General features: G+C 30.5%; 2 protein-coding genes and 1 long non-coding RNA gene across 5 annotated transcripts; all 3 read left to right on the top strand.

Moving 5' to 3' along the window:
* The first annotated feature begins 280 nt into the window (after positions 1–280).
* Positions 281–1,588, top strand: LOC114316237 (uncharacterized). Its single transcript, XR_003648134.2, has 3 exons — positions 281–513; positions 1,204–1,264; positions 1,393–1,588. It is a non-coding gene; the product is annotated as an uncharacterized LOC114316237 (long non-coding RNA).
* Positions 1,589–5,503: 3,915 nt separating this feature from the next.
* Positions 5,504–6,657, top strand: LOC145789159 (myosin-9-like). Of its 2 annotated transcripts, XM_082923046.1 has the most exons (5): positions 5,524–5,598; positions 5,689–5,825; positions 5,896–6,042; positions 6,152–6,292; positions 6,372–6,657. In XM_082923046.1, exons 1-4 carry the CDS (start codon positions 5,566–5,568, stop codon positions 6,231–6,233), a joined length of 399 nt encoding a protein of 132 aa, XP_082779172.1. In that variant the 5' UTR covers positions 5,524–5,565; the 3' UTR covers positions 6,234–6,292; positions 6,372–6,657. The 2 variants fall into 2 exon arrangements, with proteins under 2 accessions (XP_082779171.1, XP_082779172.1); XM_082923045.1 differs by having other exon boundaries at positions 5,504–5,825.
* A 7,299-nt stretch (positions 6,658–13,956) lies between these two features.
* LOC114316238 (LOB domain-containing protein 25) lies at positions 13,957–16,499 on the top strand. Of its 2 annotated transcripts, XM_028262899.2 has the most exons (3): positions 13,957–14,194; positions 14,324–14,384; positions 15,609–16,499. In XM_028262899.2, the coding sequence occupies exon 3, from the start codon at positions 15,614–15,616 to the stop codon at positions 16,130–16,132; it is 519 nt and encodes a 172-aa protein (XP_028118700.1). In that variant the 5' UTR covers positions 13,957–14,194; positions 14,324–14,384; positions 15,609–15,613; the 3' UTR covers positions 16,133–16,499. The 2 variants fall into 2 exon arrangements, with proteins under 2 accessions (XP_028118700.1, XP_028118701.1); XM_028262900.2 differs by lacking the exon at positions 14,324–14,384 and having other exon boundaries at positions 14,059–14,194.
* Positions 16,500–21,198: the final 4,699 nt, after the last annotated feature.

Raw genomic sequence — 21,198 nt, 5'->3', positions numbered from 1 at the left:
GTCGCCAAAAGTTTGGAAAGGAAATTTGAAACGTGGAGGTGGGAATTAGAGCTGGGCATAGGGTCATTCGACCCGCACAACCCACCCTACCCGACCCTACCCGTACGCGTATGGGCGGTTTCACAAATATAATAGGGTAGGGTGCGGTTTGAAATATTTCTAATTTTCGGGTTACGGACAGATTGCGGGTTTGAACCGCACCCGACCAACCCACCTGCATAATTTTTTTTTTTTCTCAGAAGATCTGGACCGTTCACTTCACTTCATCTATACCCAAACAAAACAAAGAAAGGAAAAAAACCCTAAACTCAAAAACACATTACGCAGCTCTCATCTCACACTCTCTCTCGTTTTTCAGTCTCTCACTCTCATCTGATCAGTCTCTCATACTCACTCTCTCACTCTCATCTCATCACTCATCTCGGCCGATCAACCTCGCAAGAGATCGACTCTCACTCATCGCAAGATTGACCGATCGACCTCATACTCTCATCGCACCGATCGACCTCCCAGGTACGGATCTCTATGTCGCTGTTTGTCTCTCTTTCCTCTCCAATCTCTGATTTTTTTGTGTTATTGAGATCTGTGTCACTCTGTGTGACTAAGATTGTTTGTCAATGGTGATTTTTTGTTCATTTCTGTGTCAATGGTGATTTTTTTTTTTTTAGATCTGTGACTCTTAGTTTATTTGTTCATTTCTGATTGTGTGTTATGTGTCAATGGTGAGGACTTTGATAGTGTAGTCGATGATATTCATACTCCAAGACAGTGTATAGTATGGAATATGAATAAGAATACTCATATTTACCCAGAATATGTTGTTAGCTTCAAGGTCTCTTCTGATCTGAATCTGTTAGTGATTTTGGAATCTGAATCTGTATAAATTAAATCTGAATCTGTAATTTTGTTTGATCTGAATCTGTTAGTAATTAAATCTGAATCTGTTGCAATTATTTTTTGATTTAATTTGATTCAATTTGTTAACTTTTGATTGCAGTGTTGTAAGATATATACGATTCTATTCAATTTCTTATATAGTCATGTGAGCACATAAAGGTGAAAGATGTAGGTATAGATATAGATATAACTGGTTTCATTTGACTTTGAAGATGATTCATGCATTTACTAGTTTATATTTTTTTTATTTTTTATTTTATTTTAATTCTAATTTCCAAATTCCAAGTTGGGAAATTGTGATGGCAGGTTTTGGTGGTTAGACAAGACCTGAAGATGGGAGTATGAAAGATTGCGTCCCAATGTGCTCGTAAGATATATTTCACTCTTAACAATGTTTAAGGTTTTGCCTTTGATTGCACTTTGTATCACTCTACGATCTCTGTGCATTGTTCGTTTCACATTTATTTGACTAATTATTTATTTTTAAACCTGCAGATGCTGCTACTGGGATGTATTCAGAACTGATGCAAAGTTATGACAATGCTAAACACAGGATTACTTCATTTATTCAAGCCCTGAAATTTACTTTGATTCTAATAGTTTCTTTCCCCTCTCATTCTCTTTAATGATTAACATCCTTAATGGCAAAAACAATCTTTTGAGGAGGAACCAAACTTTGTTGCTTGCTGTAGTTGTTCAAAATAAAGATTGACAAAATGGGAAAGAAAAAAAAAAGGTTCAAAAATCTAAGTGGCATAATGAAATGGCATAATGAAATAATCTAAGTGGCACTGCACTGCACGAAACAATCTAAGTGGCATAATGAAATATGTTTCCTTTCATAATATCTCTAACTAATCAAGTTTGTTCAACACTTTGTTGCTGAATTTGTGAGTATTATTTATTTTTATTCACAGTTAAACGTTCAAGGAATTCAAGTCACTGAATAATTTCTTGGAATTATCTGCTTAATTAAGAGTAACTTTAAATTTAGTATGTTGGCTTAAAAAGACTCGAGAATTGATAAGAGTTACAGTGATTGTTTATTTAATGAGACTGCTTGTTCTGTAGATTGTCATTTCTAATCTGTCAGAACTATAGGCTGAGTTTTGTGGGATCTTAGGAAGGCAGGAATGCCTTTGGCTTACCTAATGGACCACATTTAGGTATGGGTTCAAGGGAAATACACGAAATAAGGGTTATGTTTTTACCATTTAGTTGATTGTTATACTATGAGCTAAGATTTTCACTGTGTTCCTATCTATGTCTAGTCTTTTTTCCTCATTCTCTATGGCTAATTTCATAACTAATGAAACTTATTTATAATTATAAGGTGCAGTGAATTTTGAAAATTTAACTACCATCAAGCTGTAGTTTGTTTTATGGTGGGCTGAATTGTTCTTATGGTCAGTAGATGTCGCCAACGATGAAATAATCCTCCCCATCAAGTATTAGTTTTGCATGTCGCATCACTATACTTTTCATATAATAGACATATTTTTATAAGTCAAATAGTGAAATTAATATTACTAACTTCAAAATTAAAGTTCTAACTTTAAAAACTGTTAGCTAAAATAATGTTGTAATTATTAATGTTTAGGTTATTCTGGTACAAGCAGTAAATTATCTAAGGACAATAAAATTTGATACAGAATGACTATTAGAGTAAAGCTTAGTAATTATTAGTTTTGTTGAATGTTGACTATTTTGCATTTGGAATGATATGTGGCTTTTATGGCTTTGAGAATTCTTCTACAATTTACCTGTGTTCTTTCATTTTACTTTTGTTCAAGTTTGAATTATTAGTTTATCTATTTCTTACCAAAAAGGTGCGCCTCACCTTGCGCCTACGCCTGAATCTGGCGCCTTGGTGTGCCTTGAGCATTTAAAATCACTGGACAGCCACTATGGATAATGACTGCATGAATGTAACTTTTTCTTCTCTAAAAGGTTAACTTAGTTTAAGTCAAAGTAAGACGATTTCCAAAAATCAGATGTTTCTTGGGTTTATTTCTGTGTGTTGTATATTTCAGTACTCCCTAGTCTAATTACATCGTGTGGTTTAAATCTATTTTCTATGAATTACTTGGTAATTACAATGTATGTTGTTTATTTTGTGTGGTACAATTTCATATATTTTTGGATCTTCAAAAGTAAGATCTGTATCTACCACTGAAGTTGCATTTCCTCAAAAGTGAACTGTTTGTGTTCTCTGTATTTTCTTTAATAATTGAGAGTTGTCTGGTTTTCAGCCTGAAAATTGATTGGTTCTTTTCAAAAAATTCATTATATCATACTATTTCATATGCCTATCCTGGTTAATGAATGGAAAAAAAAGTACTTTTGCATGTATTCCTTAGTTTTTGACAATTCCATGTGAAATAATGAATACCTGTGCAACTTGACTTCAACATTTGTAAATTGAATATTATGTCTGTTGATTTAGTTATTTGGCTTCATTCATCTACTTGAAATTTCCCCTGGTTTCTATGGTCAGGTTGTTGCTAGTTTATCGAAAATTTATCCAAAGGTTATGGAAGCTCCTGCTGGTGGAGTCGATGACATGACTAAGCTATCATATTTGCATGAGCCTGGAGTTTTGCAGAATTTGGCACTGAGATATCAGACCAATGAAATTTATGTAAGACTGTCTTCACCTTTAGTTTATGATATTAGTTAATTAATGTTCACCCTGGTGAGAGAAATCAATGAATTCATGCAGCTATGGATGGCTCAGTCATAATATTCTATCGTATTCTGAAATTATGACAGATTGATGATCTAACTCTAGTTTTATGCTTGTTAATGTTTAAATGGTCAGCGGTGCTTGTCCTGTCAAGGATCATGTAAATGTCTTGGGACTTATTTTTTGAGGTTCAAACTCTGCTACATGGTCTGTGTATTGATGTCTATCATGGACAGTGGCAGATCCAGAAGTTCAACATAGAGGGGCACATATTAATCACAACTTTGAAATTGTTTTCCCCATAAAAAGCAACAACGAGATGTTATTAAACTTATACAAATTTTTCTTCTTCTTTTTGGTATATCTGTGAGATACAATATTACAATTATCATGAGAATTACACCAACATGGCTTATAAATCCACAATCAACAACCCAATTGTATTAACCCAACAATAAGGAGAAATAACCAACACAATTAACAAGTCCTCCTATCAACTGAACAAAGAGCTTCACAATGGGAAGAAACAACCAACTAAACAAATCCCATAATGAGAAAGAAATGATCAATTGATTCAATTCTTGCCGTTGACCTCCCAGTTAAGAGTGTGCAAGAATGGCCAAAAGAATAAAATAGGACACTTTTAAAATGAAAAAACACACAAAGGAATTTTACATGATTTAAGGAGGGGCACTATTGCAATTTTATGGGGGATAAACAAGATATAATCTTTATGTATAGGGGTATTAGTGTAAATATCAAAAGTTGAAGCCTGATTTAAATGTGAGGGAGAAGATATTAATTTTGATAGATACATGGCAAGAAGCATTGGGAGGACCTCGGGAAAGGCATCCACAGTATTATGCAGCATTTAATGAACTGAAGGTGATTATGGGTTTGTGATTTTGAGTCTAAAACCTTTTAAATACCTTATGTTATTTGATGATGTTACAAAATTGTCCTCTAAAAGTATTACTTGGATTCTGTGAAATCAGTTTAAATTTTGTGCTAACTGCATGTCAAATTTGAATTCATAATTGGCCAAATTTGGTGGAAACTCGGATCTCACTTTGATCCATCAATGGCATTAAGCTAAAGGTAGAAATGGAAGGATTTTGTCACAAGAGAACTGCAGGATGTCAATGTGTCAACCCTCTATTACTTACGCAGGATGTCAATGCGTGGTATTTTAATCATCAAGATTTTTACAATCACTGACTTTTTATTGGTCAAGACATGTGTGGTATTTTAATCATCAAGATTTTTACAATCACTGACTTTTTATTGGTCAAAACCTTGATCCTTCCAGGATGCTATTTCATGTTTGAAATTTATGGTTTTAGTTCTTCTGTGCAATTGATTAAATTCAATCAGTTGGCTATTATGTTGTAATTCTCAGGCTGCTGGAGTAGAATTTCCTCCCAGAGAGGAAAACAGTGTACCATTATTCACACCTCCACAAAACCAGCCAGTAAGTCACCCTGCTTCAGCATACGAGGAAGTTGCTATTCAGGCCTCTCTTCAGTCTGATGCTTCTGAACTCAGGTATTACTTGAAGTTGAATTCCATATCCCATTGTATTTGTTTCCTGTGCTGCAAGATATACTATTGTACTTTGGTCGTGGATTTCTTTGGCTTCCATTTTTGTTTCCCTTTACAAATCCCATTATAGGATGCATGCACGGTCTTAAAAAGATAATAATTTTATTTTAAAATTATATTAATGAAAAAATGGGGTGACCATTGGTTGAATGGTTAAGACTTGGCCTAATAACCTTGAGGTTATGGGTTGAAGTCTTGGGACCACCACTTTGTGTATTATGCCAAAGGTTAGGTGTGGACTCAATCTTTACCCTCCCAAACACACATTAATGTGTACTAAGTGGGCGTTGTTTTTTTTATATTATCAAAAGTTGAAGTGGGGCATATGACTCCTCGTTGGTATAAGTGATGCTCATGATTATCTTGCCACTAGGAGAGCTATGGATATTGTTGGAATCAGTCAGAAAGATCAAGTATAGCCTTTGTATCCGAAAATGTGTTTGCCATATTTCCACATTTTTTTTAATAGAGTAAAATTGAAAAAACTTCTTTGTTTCTGTCAGGATGCAATTTTCAGAGTTGTGGCTGCAATTCTTCATCTTGGTAATGTTGAATTTACTAAGGGGAAAGAAATTGATTCTTCTGTTTTAAAAGATGACAAATCCAAATTCCATCTTCAAACGGCAACAGACCTTCTCATGTGAGACTAGCCTTGATATTTTTGTTTTTATGGTTGATATCTATATAAGTTAATTTAATCCTTATTTCAGGTGTGATCTTGGTGCATTGGAAGATGCACTGCTAAAGCGTGAAATGATCACCCCAGAAGAAGTTATCAAGAGAAGTCTTGATCCTATTCAAGCAACAGTTAGCAGGGATGGTTTAGCTAAGACAATATATTACCGTTTGTGTGACTGGTAAGATATGGGAGTTTGCATCATTGTTTTCACTTTCATGATTATGTCTCTGGATTTTGTTTTAACTAAGCGTGTGATGCTAAAGCTGACTGATTTTTGTGATATACAGGTTAGTTGATACAATTAATGTTTCAATTGGACAAGATCCTAACTCGAATGATATACAGTTAGCAGGGATGTTTCAATTTTAGTTGATACTGATTTTTGTATTAATTTCACAAATGAGAAGCTGTAGCAACATTTCAACCAGGTATAATGCTCATCATATTTAATAACATCTTGTAATTCACATCCTTGACTTACAGTCAAAGCATTGTTGTATCATTCAGCATGTGTTCAAGATGGAGCAAGAAGAGTACACAAAAGAGGAGATCAACTGGAGCTATATAATTTGTTGACAATCAAGATGTCCTGGATCTTATTGAAAAGGTTCACCTCTTTAATCTAGTATTTTTTTTTTGTCATTTAATGATTGCATGTACTTGTGTTTTTTTGGCTATATTTATTCTTTGGTAATCTTGCATACTTTGGGCCTAGCTTATAAGCAAGGAACTTTAGCTAGCTGGGGTATTTACTTCCTGCTAAAGTGAAAGTACTTAGTGAGGTTTCCATCCAGTTCTAGATTGAATGAATTAAAATTATAAGTTTATTATGGAAGTACTTAGTGAACTTAGTGAAAGTACTTAGTGAACTTAGTGAAAGTACTTCCTGCTTTAAAATTATAAGTTTATTATGGATTGAATGAATTATTAGGAATTACAGGTGTATTGTTTTCCTGCTTTGGCGACCAATTTATTAGTCGCGACAAATAAATAATTTTTTTCGCAAAAAATGACAATTGCCGACCAAGAGTTTTGGTCGCAAAAAATACATCTATTGCCGACCAAAAGTTTTGGTCGCGAAAAGTAACAAATGGCGACCAAAACTTTTTTTGGTCGTGAAATGTCACAATTGGCGACCAAACTTTTTGGTCCCGGAATGTCACGATTGGCGACGAAAATTTTTTTGGTCGCAGAATGTCACGATTGGCGACTAAAATTTTTGGTCGCGGAATGTCACAATTGGCGACCAAACTTTTTGGTCGTTGAATGTGATAATTGGCGACCAAACTTTTTGGTCGGGAAAATATCACTTTTCGCGACCAAAGTGTTTTAGCGACTAAATGAATTAGTCGCGGTAATGACATATTTCGCGACCAAAAATTTAGTCGGCAAATTCGACTTTTCCCGACCAACCAAAATTTTGGTCGCGAATTACTTTTGCCGACCCTCAATTGGCGACCAAAGTAGCGACCAAAAAAATTAGTCGCGGATAACTTTTGCCAACCAAAAATGGGCTTTTAGCGACCAATTTTTTGGTCGGCAAAAGTGTTAATTCTTATAGTGACCTCTTTACATTGTTGTTATTCACTAGGCTCTAACTTACCGTTTTATATATGTACGTAGGTGATCAAGTGCAAGACCAGACTTAGTGGCGTTGACCTGAACTCTTCTTTTTATCAAGCTAACTTCTGTGCCTCACTGCGAGGTTCCAACCAGGTCAAGCTTCAAGACTTCATGGATGGTTTAGAATTCACCCTTTTGTCTTTATAATTAAGTGTTTTGAAATGTTATTAAGATTTGTTCTGAATGTTATTATGACCGCTTCAATTTGTTATTGGGATTTAATCCCTAGATTATATTCTATGTTGTACATAAGCTTGATCTTGGACTTATGTGTACATAGATATGTATATCAAAATTTGTCTTGTTCCATTGAAGTCTGCATAGTTCATTGGACGTTATATTTTATTATTTATGGACTTTCGCCAACCCTTATTATTGTATTACCGTTAAGTAAGCCTTTGGTAATATCAGATTACTAACTGGTCATTTCTCTAATTCCTTTGGGTGGGGGTTGGGTCGTGACCCCCCCACTCCCTCCCCCCTCCCAAAACACACACACACAAAAAAAAAAAAAAAACTTTATATATTGATATACATTCATATGTATAATCAACCAATGATGCCTCTCTAATCATTAGGACCACACACTTCATTTGGCTTAAATTGTTCTTCTTTTATGTTATTCTCCTACTCTTCAAATAAGACCCCATCACAATCTTGCCCATGCATTATAATAAAGGGTGCAAAGAATCCCCACAAGCATGCAATTAAGTATTAAAAAGCTATCCCCACCTCATTACATTAGTTTTGTATGCCTTTTTGGACTGCCGACATCTTAATTTAATACAACATAAGACTATATACTAAAAAAAATATTTAAAAATTTAAATGTGGGAGTATACTATAACACATTGTATCTCCAATCATGAACACTAACGCATGAATTTTTTATACACTCATCTTTATCATTTACTAGTTTATAACTAATGTAGTTTAATGGAGGAGATCTTTAAATGCTCACACAAATTCGGCCTAATTGATTTCAGGCTCATACAAGAACTAATAATTCAACCTACTCAAAAAATATGTTTAGAATTTAAAATATATACTTCCGTAACATTAGATTTAAATTTACACTATATAGGATAATTTAAATTTCCCAAAGTTTTGCCCACATATTTACTTTTCTTTTATTTATTTATTTATTTTTTTGGTAGCAAAATATAAGAACTTTCGTAACATCATAAAAGAAGTAAAAGAGGATATGTTCTTCATTATTACATTCATACACTAAGTTGTTATATTTAACTTTGTGTATGTACCCAACTTTCCTATTTTTATTCCATTTAGCTCCACAAATTCAAGATCTCAAGCTCCATGGAGGCACCACTATATTCTACCAATGTCGCTCCAATAAAATACCATACAAAATTTTATACCAAATTGATGTAGCAATGGTAATATTGAAAATCACGTTAACGGGCTTTCATTCTCAATGTGATAAAACCGAACATATCATTCTAATTCAAAATTTTGTATATATATATATTATTTGTATAGCACCACCCATGTAATCAGTGGCGGAGTCAGAAAATTAAATCAGGAGAGACATTTATTAATTACAGCTTAATATTTTTTTTTTCATAACCAACAATAAGAAGATAATAATAATTTTTGAATTAATACTAAATACAAAAAATTAAGGGCAAATTACACAAATAGTCCCTATAGTTTGGGGTTTGGGTCACTTTGTCCCTTGACTTTTTAATTGTCACACATTTGACCCTGAATTTTGAATTTTGTTCCAAATAAAGACAATTAAAGATATCATTGTTTAATTTCAAGGGCAAAATCATCAATTTAATAAAATATAAACTAATTTGACCAAAAAAAATGTCAAAAAAATATTTTAAATATTTTAAAAACTATTTTTATCCACCAATGATAAAATTATGTAAAATTGATAAAAATTAATAAAAATTACATGATTAATTTTTTAATATTAATTTTACATGATCATCATCCAAACACATAATAAAAATTCATTTGGTAAAAAAAAAAAATGTTTAAAAGATTTATTAATTTTTCATAATTTTATTTTTAGTGGGTAGAAATAATTTTTAAAAATTCAAAAATATTTGTTTGACATTCATTTTTGTCAAATTAATTTATATTTTATCAAATTGACAATTTTATCCTTGAAAAATCTAATAATATTTTCAATTGTCCTTATTTGAAACAGGATTCAAAATTCAGGGTCAAATGTGTCATAATTGAAAAGTCAGGGACCAAAATGACACAAGCCCCAAACTATAGGGACTATTAGTGTAATTCACCCAAAAATTAAATAAATTGTTACAAAAGTATTTCACATAAAATTTTGCAATTAACTTCAAGTAAAATCGAAAGGAAAGTATTGCATACAACTAGTGTATCATGGACAATGTAAAAAAGTCATATATTTAAGTCGTAAAATAAATTATATAATAGTAAGATAAATCAAATTTTTACAAAATTTGAGTAAAAATTTCATATAATAGTGATATCATGTCATTATTGATATATGATATCACAAACCAATAGTAAAGTAGCATATGTAGGTTGAACTCCACATGCAAATATAACTAACACTCTAGTAATTTTTACATATATATAGTGAGATTAATTATATTTACATATTAATAATGATGGATATTACCTTTATATTGAGATTTTTTTACAAAATTTGCATAGGTAAAAATATAATTTGTTGTAGTCACTTCATTTTCAATAAAACAATCACTATTATTTTTATAAATTTAAAAATGCCATTTATATTTTATTCTAAATATTATTTTTGTTTAAAATTTTATTTATATACATATATTAAAAAAAAATTAAAAAATCCAATGGGGGCACGCTACCCCCTAGTCCCCACGTGGCTCTTCCACGGCATGTTATAGTTATACACTAGCAATTGACGCATGCAATGCAAGTGTTAATTTAAAAAATATATATCTTTGATGGTACGATGTGTGTTATAAAAGAATATTTTTAATTTTAATTTAAAATTAAAATTAAAGTATGATTTTAATTATTTATTTTGATAATATTGGCGCTATCGTTCTATAAAACTGTTTCTTGAATATTTATATATATTAATTTTAGTTAAATTATTTGTGTATTTGATAATTTTAGTTCTATCAAATTATACAAGTGTAATTATCATATAATAATTTTATATGATATATATTAAATTATAAAATAATAAAATAAATGCTCATTTTGATATTAAAAATAATAGTTAAATTAGAAGAAGTATTAGTAAGATAAAATTAAAAGTAATTCTAACTATTTAATTTTCTTTTATATTCATTTGGAAAATAAAAATATGTAGAAATAGAAATTATATAAAATTATTAAAAAAATTAAATATAAATATGTTATAATTGGATTATTATATAATGATTTTATATGATATATATATATATATATATATTAAATTATAAGATTGTAAAATAAATACTATTAATTAAATTAAAATATTAACTATATAATATAAATTCAACAACGACTAACCAAAAAAGAATCACATAACAACATGAAAACCAAACATTTTTTTAAAAAAAAACATCAAAACAATAGATATATCTCAGTGTGTGAGGTGATTAATTATCTATAATATAATGCCAAAATATAAAAGAATTTACCGTTTAACAATTAAAAAAGTAACTCAAGCAGTAAATCCAAACTTAGAGGTTTCTTGAGAGTATCATTGTTGTGCAGATTTTTTCTCCTGTGAGTTGTGATTATTAAAATAAAGTAAGAAATAAAATATAATTTCATATATAGAATTACTATAAAATTTAAACGATAAATCCATAATATAGAATTGATATTATATATAGAATAATGTACGGAAAAAAAGAAGAAGGCAATTTAGCATTGAAAAAGTCTTAATACCTTTGAAAAAATTAAGAAGAAAAACGTGAAATACAAAATTGGTATTGGGTTTGTAAATTATCTCAATTTACTATAAAAATATATGTAAAAGAAATATTTATCAAATAGAGTCTATATAAAATATGTAAAGTTAATTTAATTTAAATTAGGTTTTGGTTTGTATAAAACTCTTTATGTAATTAAGAAAATACATACTGATACGGCACTCTTAAAAAAAATAAACCCTCATAATATGCCACCTAAATATGAAAAAAATATTACTTTTAATAATATATATGATAGATCTGTTTTAAATATAATTTTTCTTTTTTTTTTTTTTGGCGGGGGCGGCAGGTGTGATCAAAATTTTGGTGCAAGGATAGATTCATCTTTGAGCTCTACCAATGTGATTTTAGAAATTCCAGGTCTGACAGCTACTTATTACTATCCAAGTTGTCAGACATGTCGGCGAGGAACAAGAGAAAAAATTAAAGAGCAGTGAAGTGGGGTTAAAAATGATAGAGATAGAGACCCCCCACAACTATTTATTTATTATCTCTCTGTCCTTCAATTTCTCAGCTTAGAATTGTTCTTTAACAGCATTGACAATGATTCTCACAACAGAGACATCTATATACTGTGTATGTAGTTATTGAAGGCCAAGTCCAATAATGGAACCACACAGTAAAAGGCTTCCATAGTGCAACTCAATAATAGATGCTAACAGAGATGATAAAATTCACAGGCTGATTGTGTATGTATGCATACAATAGTGATATACATGTGTCATGTAAGAAATAATCATATGAGTTGAGTTGGGCATGATCTCATCATTCATCTCTCATGTCCCATAAAAAAAGGGATCATGGACTAGTTATAGTTTATATGGTGTTCTTGTGTATGTGATAAGAAATTTTGGTTGACTCTACGAATTGTTGAGAATATATATATATATATATATAAATATATTTGGTTAATGCCACCAAAGAAAGTTGTCTAAAATTTGAAAGTGGTGGAAATTCAATTAGTGTTTTGCGAAGTCCATGCACAAAATGAATTTAGACTATACATTGATGTTTCTCAATAAAATGTTGAGTAAAAATTTTGAGTATGTAGTATTATTGAATGTAAATAATAAAATTGTATATGAGAACAAGCCAAAAAGGGGGAAATTTATTTGGTAAGCCTTGATGCCTATGAAGCACAAGTGTGGGTACGAGTATAATACGGGTACATCGATACGAAAAACCCTAAAAAAATAGGATAAGTATACGGCTGGGATACGTCAATAATTTTTTTTTATTTTTTATTTTTTATAATTTATAGTTTGATATTTAATTTACAAATCAAAGTTCAATATGAAAACTAAAATGAGAACTTACAAAACCGAAAGAGAAATCATAATTCAACAATACTAATATCAAAGTAAAGTCTATAAACTATTTTAATGTCACTAAATAGGAGAAATTACAAAATAAAGTTTTATTCCAAAAACAGTTTAGCAAAATTTAAAATTTTGAAATTTTAGTTTTCACTTCCATCAATTTTAGCATTGAATAATATATCTTTCATCTCTGGAATATCAAATAAATGATTTGCAATATTTTCAAGTAAATAAGAATTCTCTAATAAATTAAACGAATCCCTACTAATGTTCCATAACTTGATATACTCCCGATGTATCCATAAAATATTCACGAAGTACGCAACTGCTAAAGAATGTATAATAAATACTCGATACGTATTTTGAGTACCCAGTATGCATGTAGCCCTATCAATACGAATATCAATACCCAATAAATACTCGATACAAATACGATAATATTTTCAAACTACTCATATTTCATAGCTTGATGCAGCTCTCAAACTACACTATCCCAAGAAAGTTATATGATAATGATCAAAGGTGGCCATGATGACATCAACATTACTTGGAGCATGTTTTGAAAGCGCATTTCAATTTATAATTCAACAATAATATTTTTCATGACATTGCAATAAAGAAATCTTCACAAAGCCATTCGGAAGGGAAAAAAATAAATAAAAAAGAATAAGAATTGCAATTGGCAAAATTGTATAATCTCAAGATCATGTGTCTGAAATAGGTGGCAATATTTCTATTGAATCCCTTTAAAAGGACCTGAATTCTATCTGAAATGCTATGTTTAAACCGAATTACAAGTGCTTCAATTATTGATTCTCGTAGACAATACTATGCCATAGCAAGGTTATTTTCAACAACACTATATATTTAAAAAAAAAAAAAAATAGAAATTATCTAGATATTTTGATTGATTTATCAATGTGTTGACTACCACAAATGTGCAAATATATATACTTGTACATCTTCATTGTATTATTGTATATCAATCCAATCACTGTTATCAAATACTGTCAAACTATCTCCACCAAAAAAAATTTTTTTTTTGGGTAAAAAATTTGAATGATCAAACTAGAATGTAGATGGTAGGTCTTGGTCATTTTCTTAAGAATAAGTTACAAGTATTATAAAGTCAGTGTCATAGTCAACTTTTTTCAAAAAAAAATAAATAATAATAAATAAAAAAAAAATTGCCCTATTTATTGTAGTTTGTGTCCTTTTGCTTTCCATTCCCTCTCCATTCACCTAAATGCTCTTTGCCTCCCTTTTCCCTCATCTTCCTTACCTTTTTGACACTGTTTCTGCACCTTATTTTTCTGTCTTCTTCATCTAGGGTTTCTTTTCTCAACTCAACCCAACAATAAAGAGTTCAAAAGATTCTCATCTTTCAATGGCTGCAATGTTTTTCTCCGTTGGCGGACAATCAAACGATAGTGATTGAAAGAAGTTACTCTAGGGAGACAAGGTACTTTTTTTAATTATTTTTTTTTTAACCTTCATCAAAAAAAAAAAAAAAAAAAAATTCTAGCTTATAAAGAAAGAGTAAGTGAAATTTGTTTTTGTATTTTGCTAATTTTGTTATGTCTGTTTGTAGGTTAAAATAATGAAAGTTGCATTATTTTAGGTTGCACTTGCAGACTTTGAATCAGGCTTTGGTAAGTAGTCAACATGTTCCTTCATATAGATAACAATAAATAAAGATCGTTGCAACTATATTGAGGTCATGATATCTACTATAGCAGGAAAATGAGTGATCTTTTAGGATGCTTGGTAGGTGTCTTAGCTACTGCAACTTAAATGCTGTGTGTGTGTGTGTGTGTGTGTGAGAGAGAGAGAGAGAGAGAGAGAGAGAGAGAGAAATGAATATAGTGAAAATCCTTACACAGGAGATTAGTACTATTTCTATCTTTCAGCTGTGATACTTTCTTCTTATTGTTTTCGTTTTTTCCTAAATTTTAAATTGTAGGGTTTGAGTTGCAGTATGGAAACCAATATGAGGAAAAGACTTTTGTATCTTTGATAGTGTTTGTAGTATTTTTGTACCAATTTTTTGGGTTTTTGGCAGATGTGAGTTGAAAGGAATTCTAGATTTTGTAACTTTGTGCATTTTATGTGTTTTTAACTTTCAATTGTAGTCGCCAAATGTTTAACATGAGAATTTGCTTTGGAAAGAGACAAAACAAATTTAAAAGAAGATAAAAAAAAGGAAGATGGAATCTAGTAGTATTACTCTTCTAAACAACTACTACTACTAGAAGAACCACATGGTACTTGCTAACAAAATGTGAGTCATAGTAGTCGGCTTGTGAAGGGCTTTGTTCCTTTCAGTCTATTTAGTGTAGCATTACTGACTTATGAATGAATTTATTACTCTCTTTTTTAATTATTATTATTATTTTAAATTTTGAAGGCTAGTCTTTATGTTTCGTAATGTGTTTTTCGCTATGATATTTCAGTTCAAGTTCTTAGTCATTCCTTTTGTTTTTGATGTCTTCACTCTCTAGATTAGTTTTAAACATAGCCAATCCATCTTAACTTGTTCTATGTATCTAGTCTTATCCCAATTTTATATAATTTTTATACTCTAAGGACTTATTCAATTAGACTTTCTGTATGCATTCACTTGGTCATTTGCATTCTGTTCTGCTCATTATGAAAGGAGATCTTCTGGCAGTAACCCATTCCTCACAAATGAGCAGTTTTTCAAGATATATAAATGTGACTTGTCTTGTTTTAATTCCACCACAAAAACTCCAACACTTCAAGGCAGCGTTTGGATATTGAGTTTGTGAATGAATTTATAAAAGAAGAAAATATCCAAACACAACCTAAGAAAAATGCCAGAAATTGTATGAATTTACATGGGTAATGAATTGCAGTGAAGATGGCTTCTTCCAGCTACTCCAATTCTCCCTGTGCAGCCTGCAAATTCCTAAGGAGAAAATGCTTGCCAGGTTGCATCTTCGCCCCATATTTTCCGCCCGAGGAGCCACACAAATTTTCCAATGTCCACAAAATATTTGGAGCAAGCAATGTTAGCAAACTCCTCAATGAAATTGCGCCCCATCAAAGAGAAGATGCAGTCAACTCTCTCGCATATGAAGCTGAGGCACGGATGAAAGATCCGGTGTATGGTTGTGTTGGAGCAATCTCAGTCCTCCAACGACAAGTTCTTCGACTTCAGAAAGAATTGGATGCCACTAATGCTGATTTGATGCGGTTCACCAGCAATGAACAGCCTACCACGATGCCTGCCTTTGATTTTGAGTATGGTAGAAGGATGGATCAAGGAGGGGGTGCATTTGATCAGAGTTATGGTGGTTTTTCTTATCCTTATAACTCTCCATGGAATAATAACCCTTCAGGAGATAGCCCTGAGGGAGGAGGAGATGGTAGTGTGTAGCATGTGATATTATATATAATGGCAGTTCAGTGCACGAGACTCCTATTACTGTAGATTCTGGGCACGATCAGATGTACGTAACTTTCTTTCCGCTTGCGAAGAAATTATTTTTGTGATTTGAACGCATGACATCTTGGTTGCAAAGCAACTTTATCGCTTCACCAAGACCTGCCTCGTAGCATGTGATATTATATATGTGCATTGTTTTAGGTAGTGACCCATGAGGGAGGTGTGTTATGTGTAAAACCGTATGTGCATATTAGATGGGGTTTCTTCACCACATTTGTAAGGGACTTGGTTTTATGGAATATATAGTCTTGTATGGTATTTTGTGAAGAGGGTTTTTAATAAGATTAAGTTAATTAAATGCTTATGGGCTTCTCACAAGTAGAAGATGATGTATGAACTTTAATAATCAATAAGTGGATGTAGTAAGTATCATTGTCTTGTTTATAAACTGTTTATTGTCACTCTGTTGTCAGTGTGAAGTTATAGGAAAATGGGCAAGCCATTGCTTTCGTTAGCCTTTTTCATGATTATAAATTTACAAAAATGTTATGTGATGATATCAAAAAATGGATGGTCTACAATTCCGGAGAGATGATGATGAAGTAGGGCTTCCTGGTAATGGGCTGGTCTTCCTTGGCAAAGCCTACAAAACAAACCCCTTGAAGTTCACTAGTGGATGTCCTTCTCAAAGGTCCTCTAACGATCAAATTAGATAAACTTGAAGAAGATATATACTGGAAATTTAGAATTTATGAATGGATAACTTACCTTCTACAATACTGATACATTAGATAATAAAAAAAGATGCTAAAAGTATATAGTTATTATAACATTGGGTAAATTATGCAAATGGTTCATGTAGTTTACATGATGTGTCAATTTGGTTCATGTTGTTTCAATTTACTCAATTTTATCCCTTAATTTAACAAACTATGTCATTTTAGTCCAATAAATAACGGTTGTTAAGTTTGGTGGACGGAAAGTCTACACAATGTGTCAATTTGGTCCTTGTTGTTTTAATTTCTTCGATTTTCATGGACCAAATTGACACATTGTGTAAACTACAAGGACCAAATTAACATATAGTTTGATTTTCTGTCCACCAAACTTAACAACCGTTATTTATTGGATTAAAAATACACAATTCGTTAAATTAAAGGCCAAAATCGAGCAAATTGAAATGACAGAGATTAAATTAACACATCATGTAAATTATATAGACTATTTATATAATTTACCCTATAACATTAGTCTAAGTAGCATTTCCCTAATATCTTAGGATAATTTTAAAGCTTATATTCATTTTTTTTTTCTTTTCAATTTTGAGACCTAGAATTAGTTTATATAGAAAACAAACTGAGCTCATTGGTCCATGGCAAAAGCACAAGCCACCCATGCCTAATTTATAATTGAAATTGGCAGTGAGGTGGGTGGTTAGTTTAACTTATGGTGTGATCTAATTAATCTATATTCTAGCAAAACATACCTTTTAGTTTCAATTTTTGGGTGAGCTATAACTTTTTAATCATTTTCTCATAATCAAATTGACACACATGATCCAACCTTTCTCAATAAATAAATAAATATATATATATACATGTAAGGCCCGAGTGTGAACAAAAGAAAAATGGTTTTGAGCGTCCTTGAAACTTTAAGCATTACTTTCTTTCCAATTTCCAAGTCTTTGTTCTTCAAGTCAAGGATTGATAAAAGTACTATAACACTGTTGTTTTTTTTTATTGTTTTTGTTTTTGTTTTGTTTTATTTATTTATTTATTTTTGGTGGGGAGAAGAGGGGCCTAAGGAGGAGTATGTGAGGTTTTGCTTCGACTAATTCTCAAACATATACAATCTCTCATCACACGTATATCAAGTAATTACATGACACAAACTCTAAGATAAGATCAAAGAGATCAAGTGTTGAACAGTATATTTATCTGTGAGGCTATGAGTTACACCTAAAGATACTTTTCTTGGTGCATAATTTACCCTGCATTCGGTAAAGTTTGTTGACGGATTAGAAGCAAATTTGTCCCCTTGATACCAAAAAAAATTTTCTTTGATAAAGAACTACAACTAGCAAATTAGAAAGATTTTCACCAAAAAAACTTGTATAGATACAAAAGTGTCTTTTCCCAAAAGATAAAACCCCTCTGTAATAGGGATACATTAAAAACACCCATTTAACATCTTTTAAATTAAAAAATTAAGAACAAATCGAAGAAAAACAGGCACCTTATGCAATAAGATAAGGGTTACAGAGTTAGAGCCTAATTTGGGCCAACTCTAAACCAACATGAGTCTTATAAAACCTAATCAAGTATAAAAAAATAAGTTTTCATATATAAACAACAAAAGCAAAGTACATAAATAATATAGGACAAAATCAAAAGTTATACAATCAAATAAGAGCTTATCTCAATGTCAATTGTTTCAAAGCTTAAGACGTTTATAACAACTTCACTTACCACTCAACTCATCATAGAAAATTATTCACTTTGTTTGGTTTTCGTTTTTAAAATTCATTTTTCAGAAAATTTTACATTTTCGTTTTTCATTTTTTTTTATTTTCACTAAATTTTTTTAATATTTTAAGCAATTTTAAAGTTGTTAGACACACCTAACATAAATTCATTTAAAAAATATAATATTTGTAAAAAAAATATTTAAAAAATTCACTAAATGCTAAAAATATAAAAATTCAATATATTTTATATATTTTTTGTGTATTTATTAATTTTTTAAAATATTTTTTCATAAATATTTTAGGGTAAATTACAAATACACCCCCTAAAGTTTTATTAAAATACGAATCGCCCCTTGTGATTTTGAAAATTACATTCCATTCTCTGAGGTTTTTAATTTCATAACAAATTACCCATTTTATTAATAAATCATTAAGTCAATTAACAGTTTTTAATGATGTTAAAAATATGTTTCAATTAATAATTTAGGTAATTTTATTATTATATAGGAGAGTAATTAGGAATTTTATTTTTTCAATTAATTCTGTTAAATAAAAAATTCTAATAAGGGGGTATTTGTAATTTTTCAAACCACATGAGCTAATCTATATTTTAAGCAAATTTCAGGGAGTGTATTTCTAATTTATCCAATATTTTACTATTTAGATACATCTAAGTAAGAGCATCTAAAAAAGTAAAAAAATATTTAAAATTTTAAAAATATTTATTAAAAACAAAAAAAAAATATTAAAAAAAAACTCAATTTTCAAAAAATTAAAACCAAACACTGATTAGTGTCTGAAATACTTTATGCTATTGCTTACGTACAAAAAAGAAATATTTTACATCAAGCGGGAATTTAGAAGCAAAGAGCATCAGGGCCAAACACGACTTTTCCCAACTACATCATTTGTCAGGAACACTTGAAGAATAATGTCATGTTGCTTGTGATTCCCAGGACCTCACCACAGTATCCAAACAGGTCATTGTCTAAAACAGTGAAATTGTACAGTAGTCTAATCTTATAGGATCCAGAAAAGAGATTGTTTTGCCATGTGAGGGTTTCGTGAACCTACAGAATTATTAGTTGCAAGCTCTCTTATCATTGTTGGATTTATCACCTTGGCTTCCTCTATTCTCCCACTGTTCTTTAGGGTCCATTTTATAGTACAAAATTAAATGTTTTTTAATGTGTTAAAAAAGTCAAAGTTAAAAAATTTTCAATTCATATATAAAAAAAAAAGTGAAAAATTACTTCATACTCACTCTATTTCATATAATTTTTTTTTTGTAAAAAATCAAAAAAATTATTCATAAACTTATTAATTTTTTTCATCTCATATTTAATCAAAAAAATTACTAAAAAAGTCACTTTTCAAATGGATTCTAAGTGTTTAATTATATGCAACAATTTCACCTTGCAATAATCTTGCAATAGTAATTTAGAGACTCGAAACACAATTTGTGTCTAAATTAGCATTGTAAGATTTGTGTTTTGCATCTCTAAACCATTATTATATGATTGCAAGTTGGGATTACATACCGACTATACTCAACAAATTAGTATGTTCATATGAATGGTAAAAAATGTCACTTTTAATAGTAAGTAGATGGTTTTATAATTAGTTTCAGCAATAAGTAAAATCACAAAAACCACTTCTAATTATATCCTTAAATTTTGATCTGCATCATTTAGCTATCGCTAAAATTTGAAGACTCCTTTATTTAATGTGACTGACTCTTTCTCATGATGAAACTCACTTATAATATTTATAATTTGTCGTTTTGTAACAAAAATAAAATAAATAACATTTACACAGTTAGAACAATATTACTAAAATATAATATTTTAATACTATTAATTAATAAATAATAATAATAATAAATAAATATTTAGGTATTGAACCAACAGAGATAACTCTTATATTGTGTGGGTGGGGAGCACCCTCTTATAACAAAGCACTGCTCTGTTTCTTAGTGGATGGAATGGAACTTAACTAAGAACCCTTTAGTCCTAGAGAGGATATTTGCGAAATAAAATTTTATACTTTTTATTTTTATTTTTAAATTGGATGTTCGGATTAGTTTGCAAGCATCTTGATTAATCACGGGATTTTTAAATTAATGACCGAACAAACTTTTAATTACCTTTTGAAGTAATTTGAATTCGAAACTTTCAATCTTATTCTTAAATTTTTATCACTCTTTGGACTAGTAATACTAAACTAATAAATTTTCAATTAATAAAAACATCACATGGATTTGTATCAAGACCATACTACAATTTTTCATAATGATAACTGGTATTTTTTTCTTTCTGACTGAACATTTGAAAAGAGGAAAAGTGAAAAGTGTGCAAAATCGAGTGAGAGATTTGAGAATTACAGACCAAAAACATAGTATCGAAACACCTTTTGCCAAAAATGGGCGGAGGTGCTAGGTGGGGCATGTGACTAGATAGACATTATAGAGTGATTGTGAAAAAAAAAAAAAAAAATAGCCTCAAAAGCTTATTGAAGTCCTCTGAAAGTTGACATGAAATGAAGAAAGAAAATGGTGATCACTACACTCAATGAACATTGGTTAATATTA

This window comes from Camellia sinensis, chromosome 4 (genome assembly GCF_055761805.1).
Source record: "Camellia sinensis isolate YWXY chromosome 4, ASM5576180v1, whole genome shotgun sequence".
NCBI lineage: Eukaryota > Viridiplantae > Streptophyta > Magnoliopsida > Ericales > Theaceae > Camellia > Camellia sinensis.
This window is presented reverse-complemented; position numbering and strand designations above follow the sequence as displayed.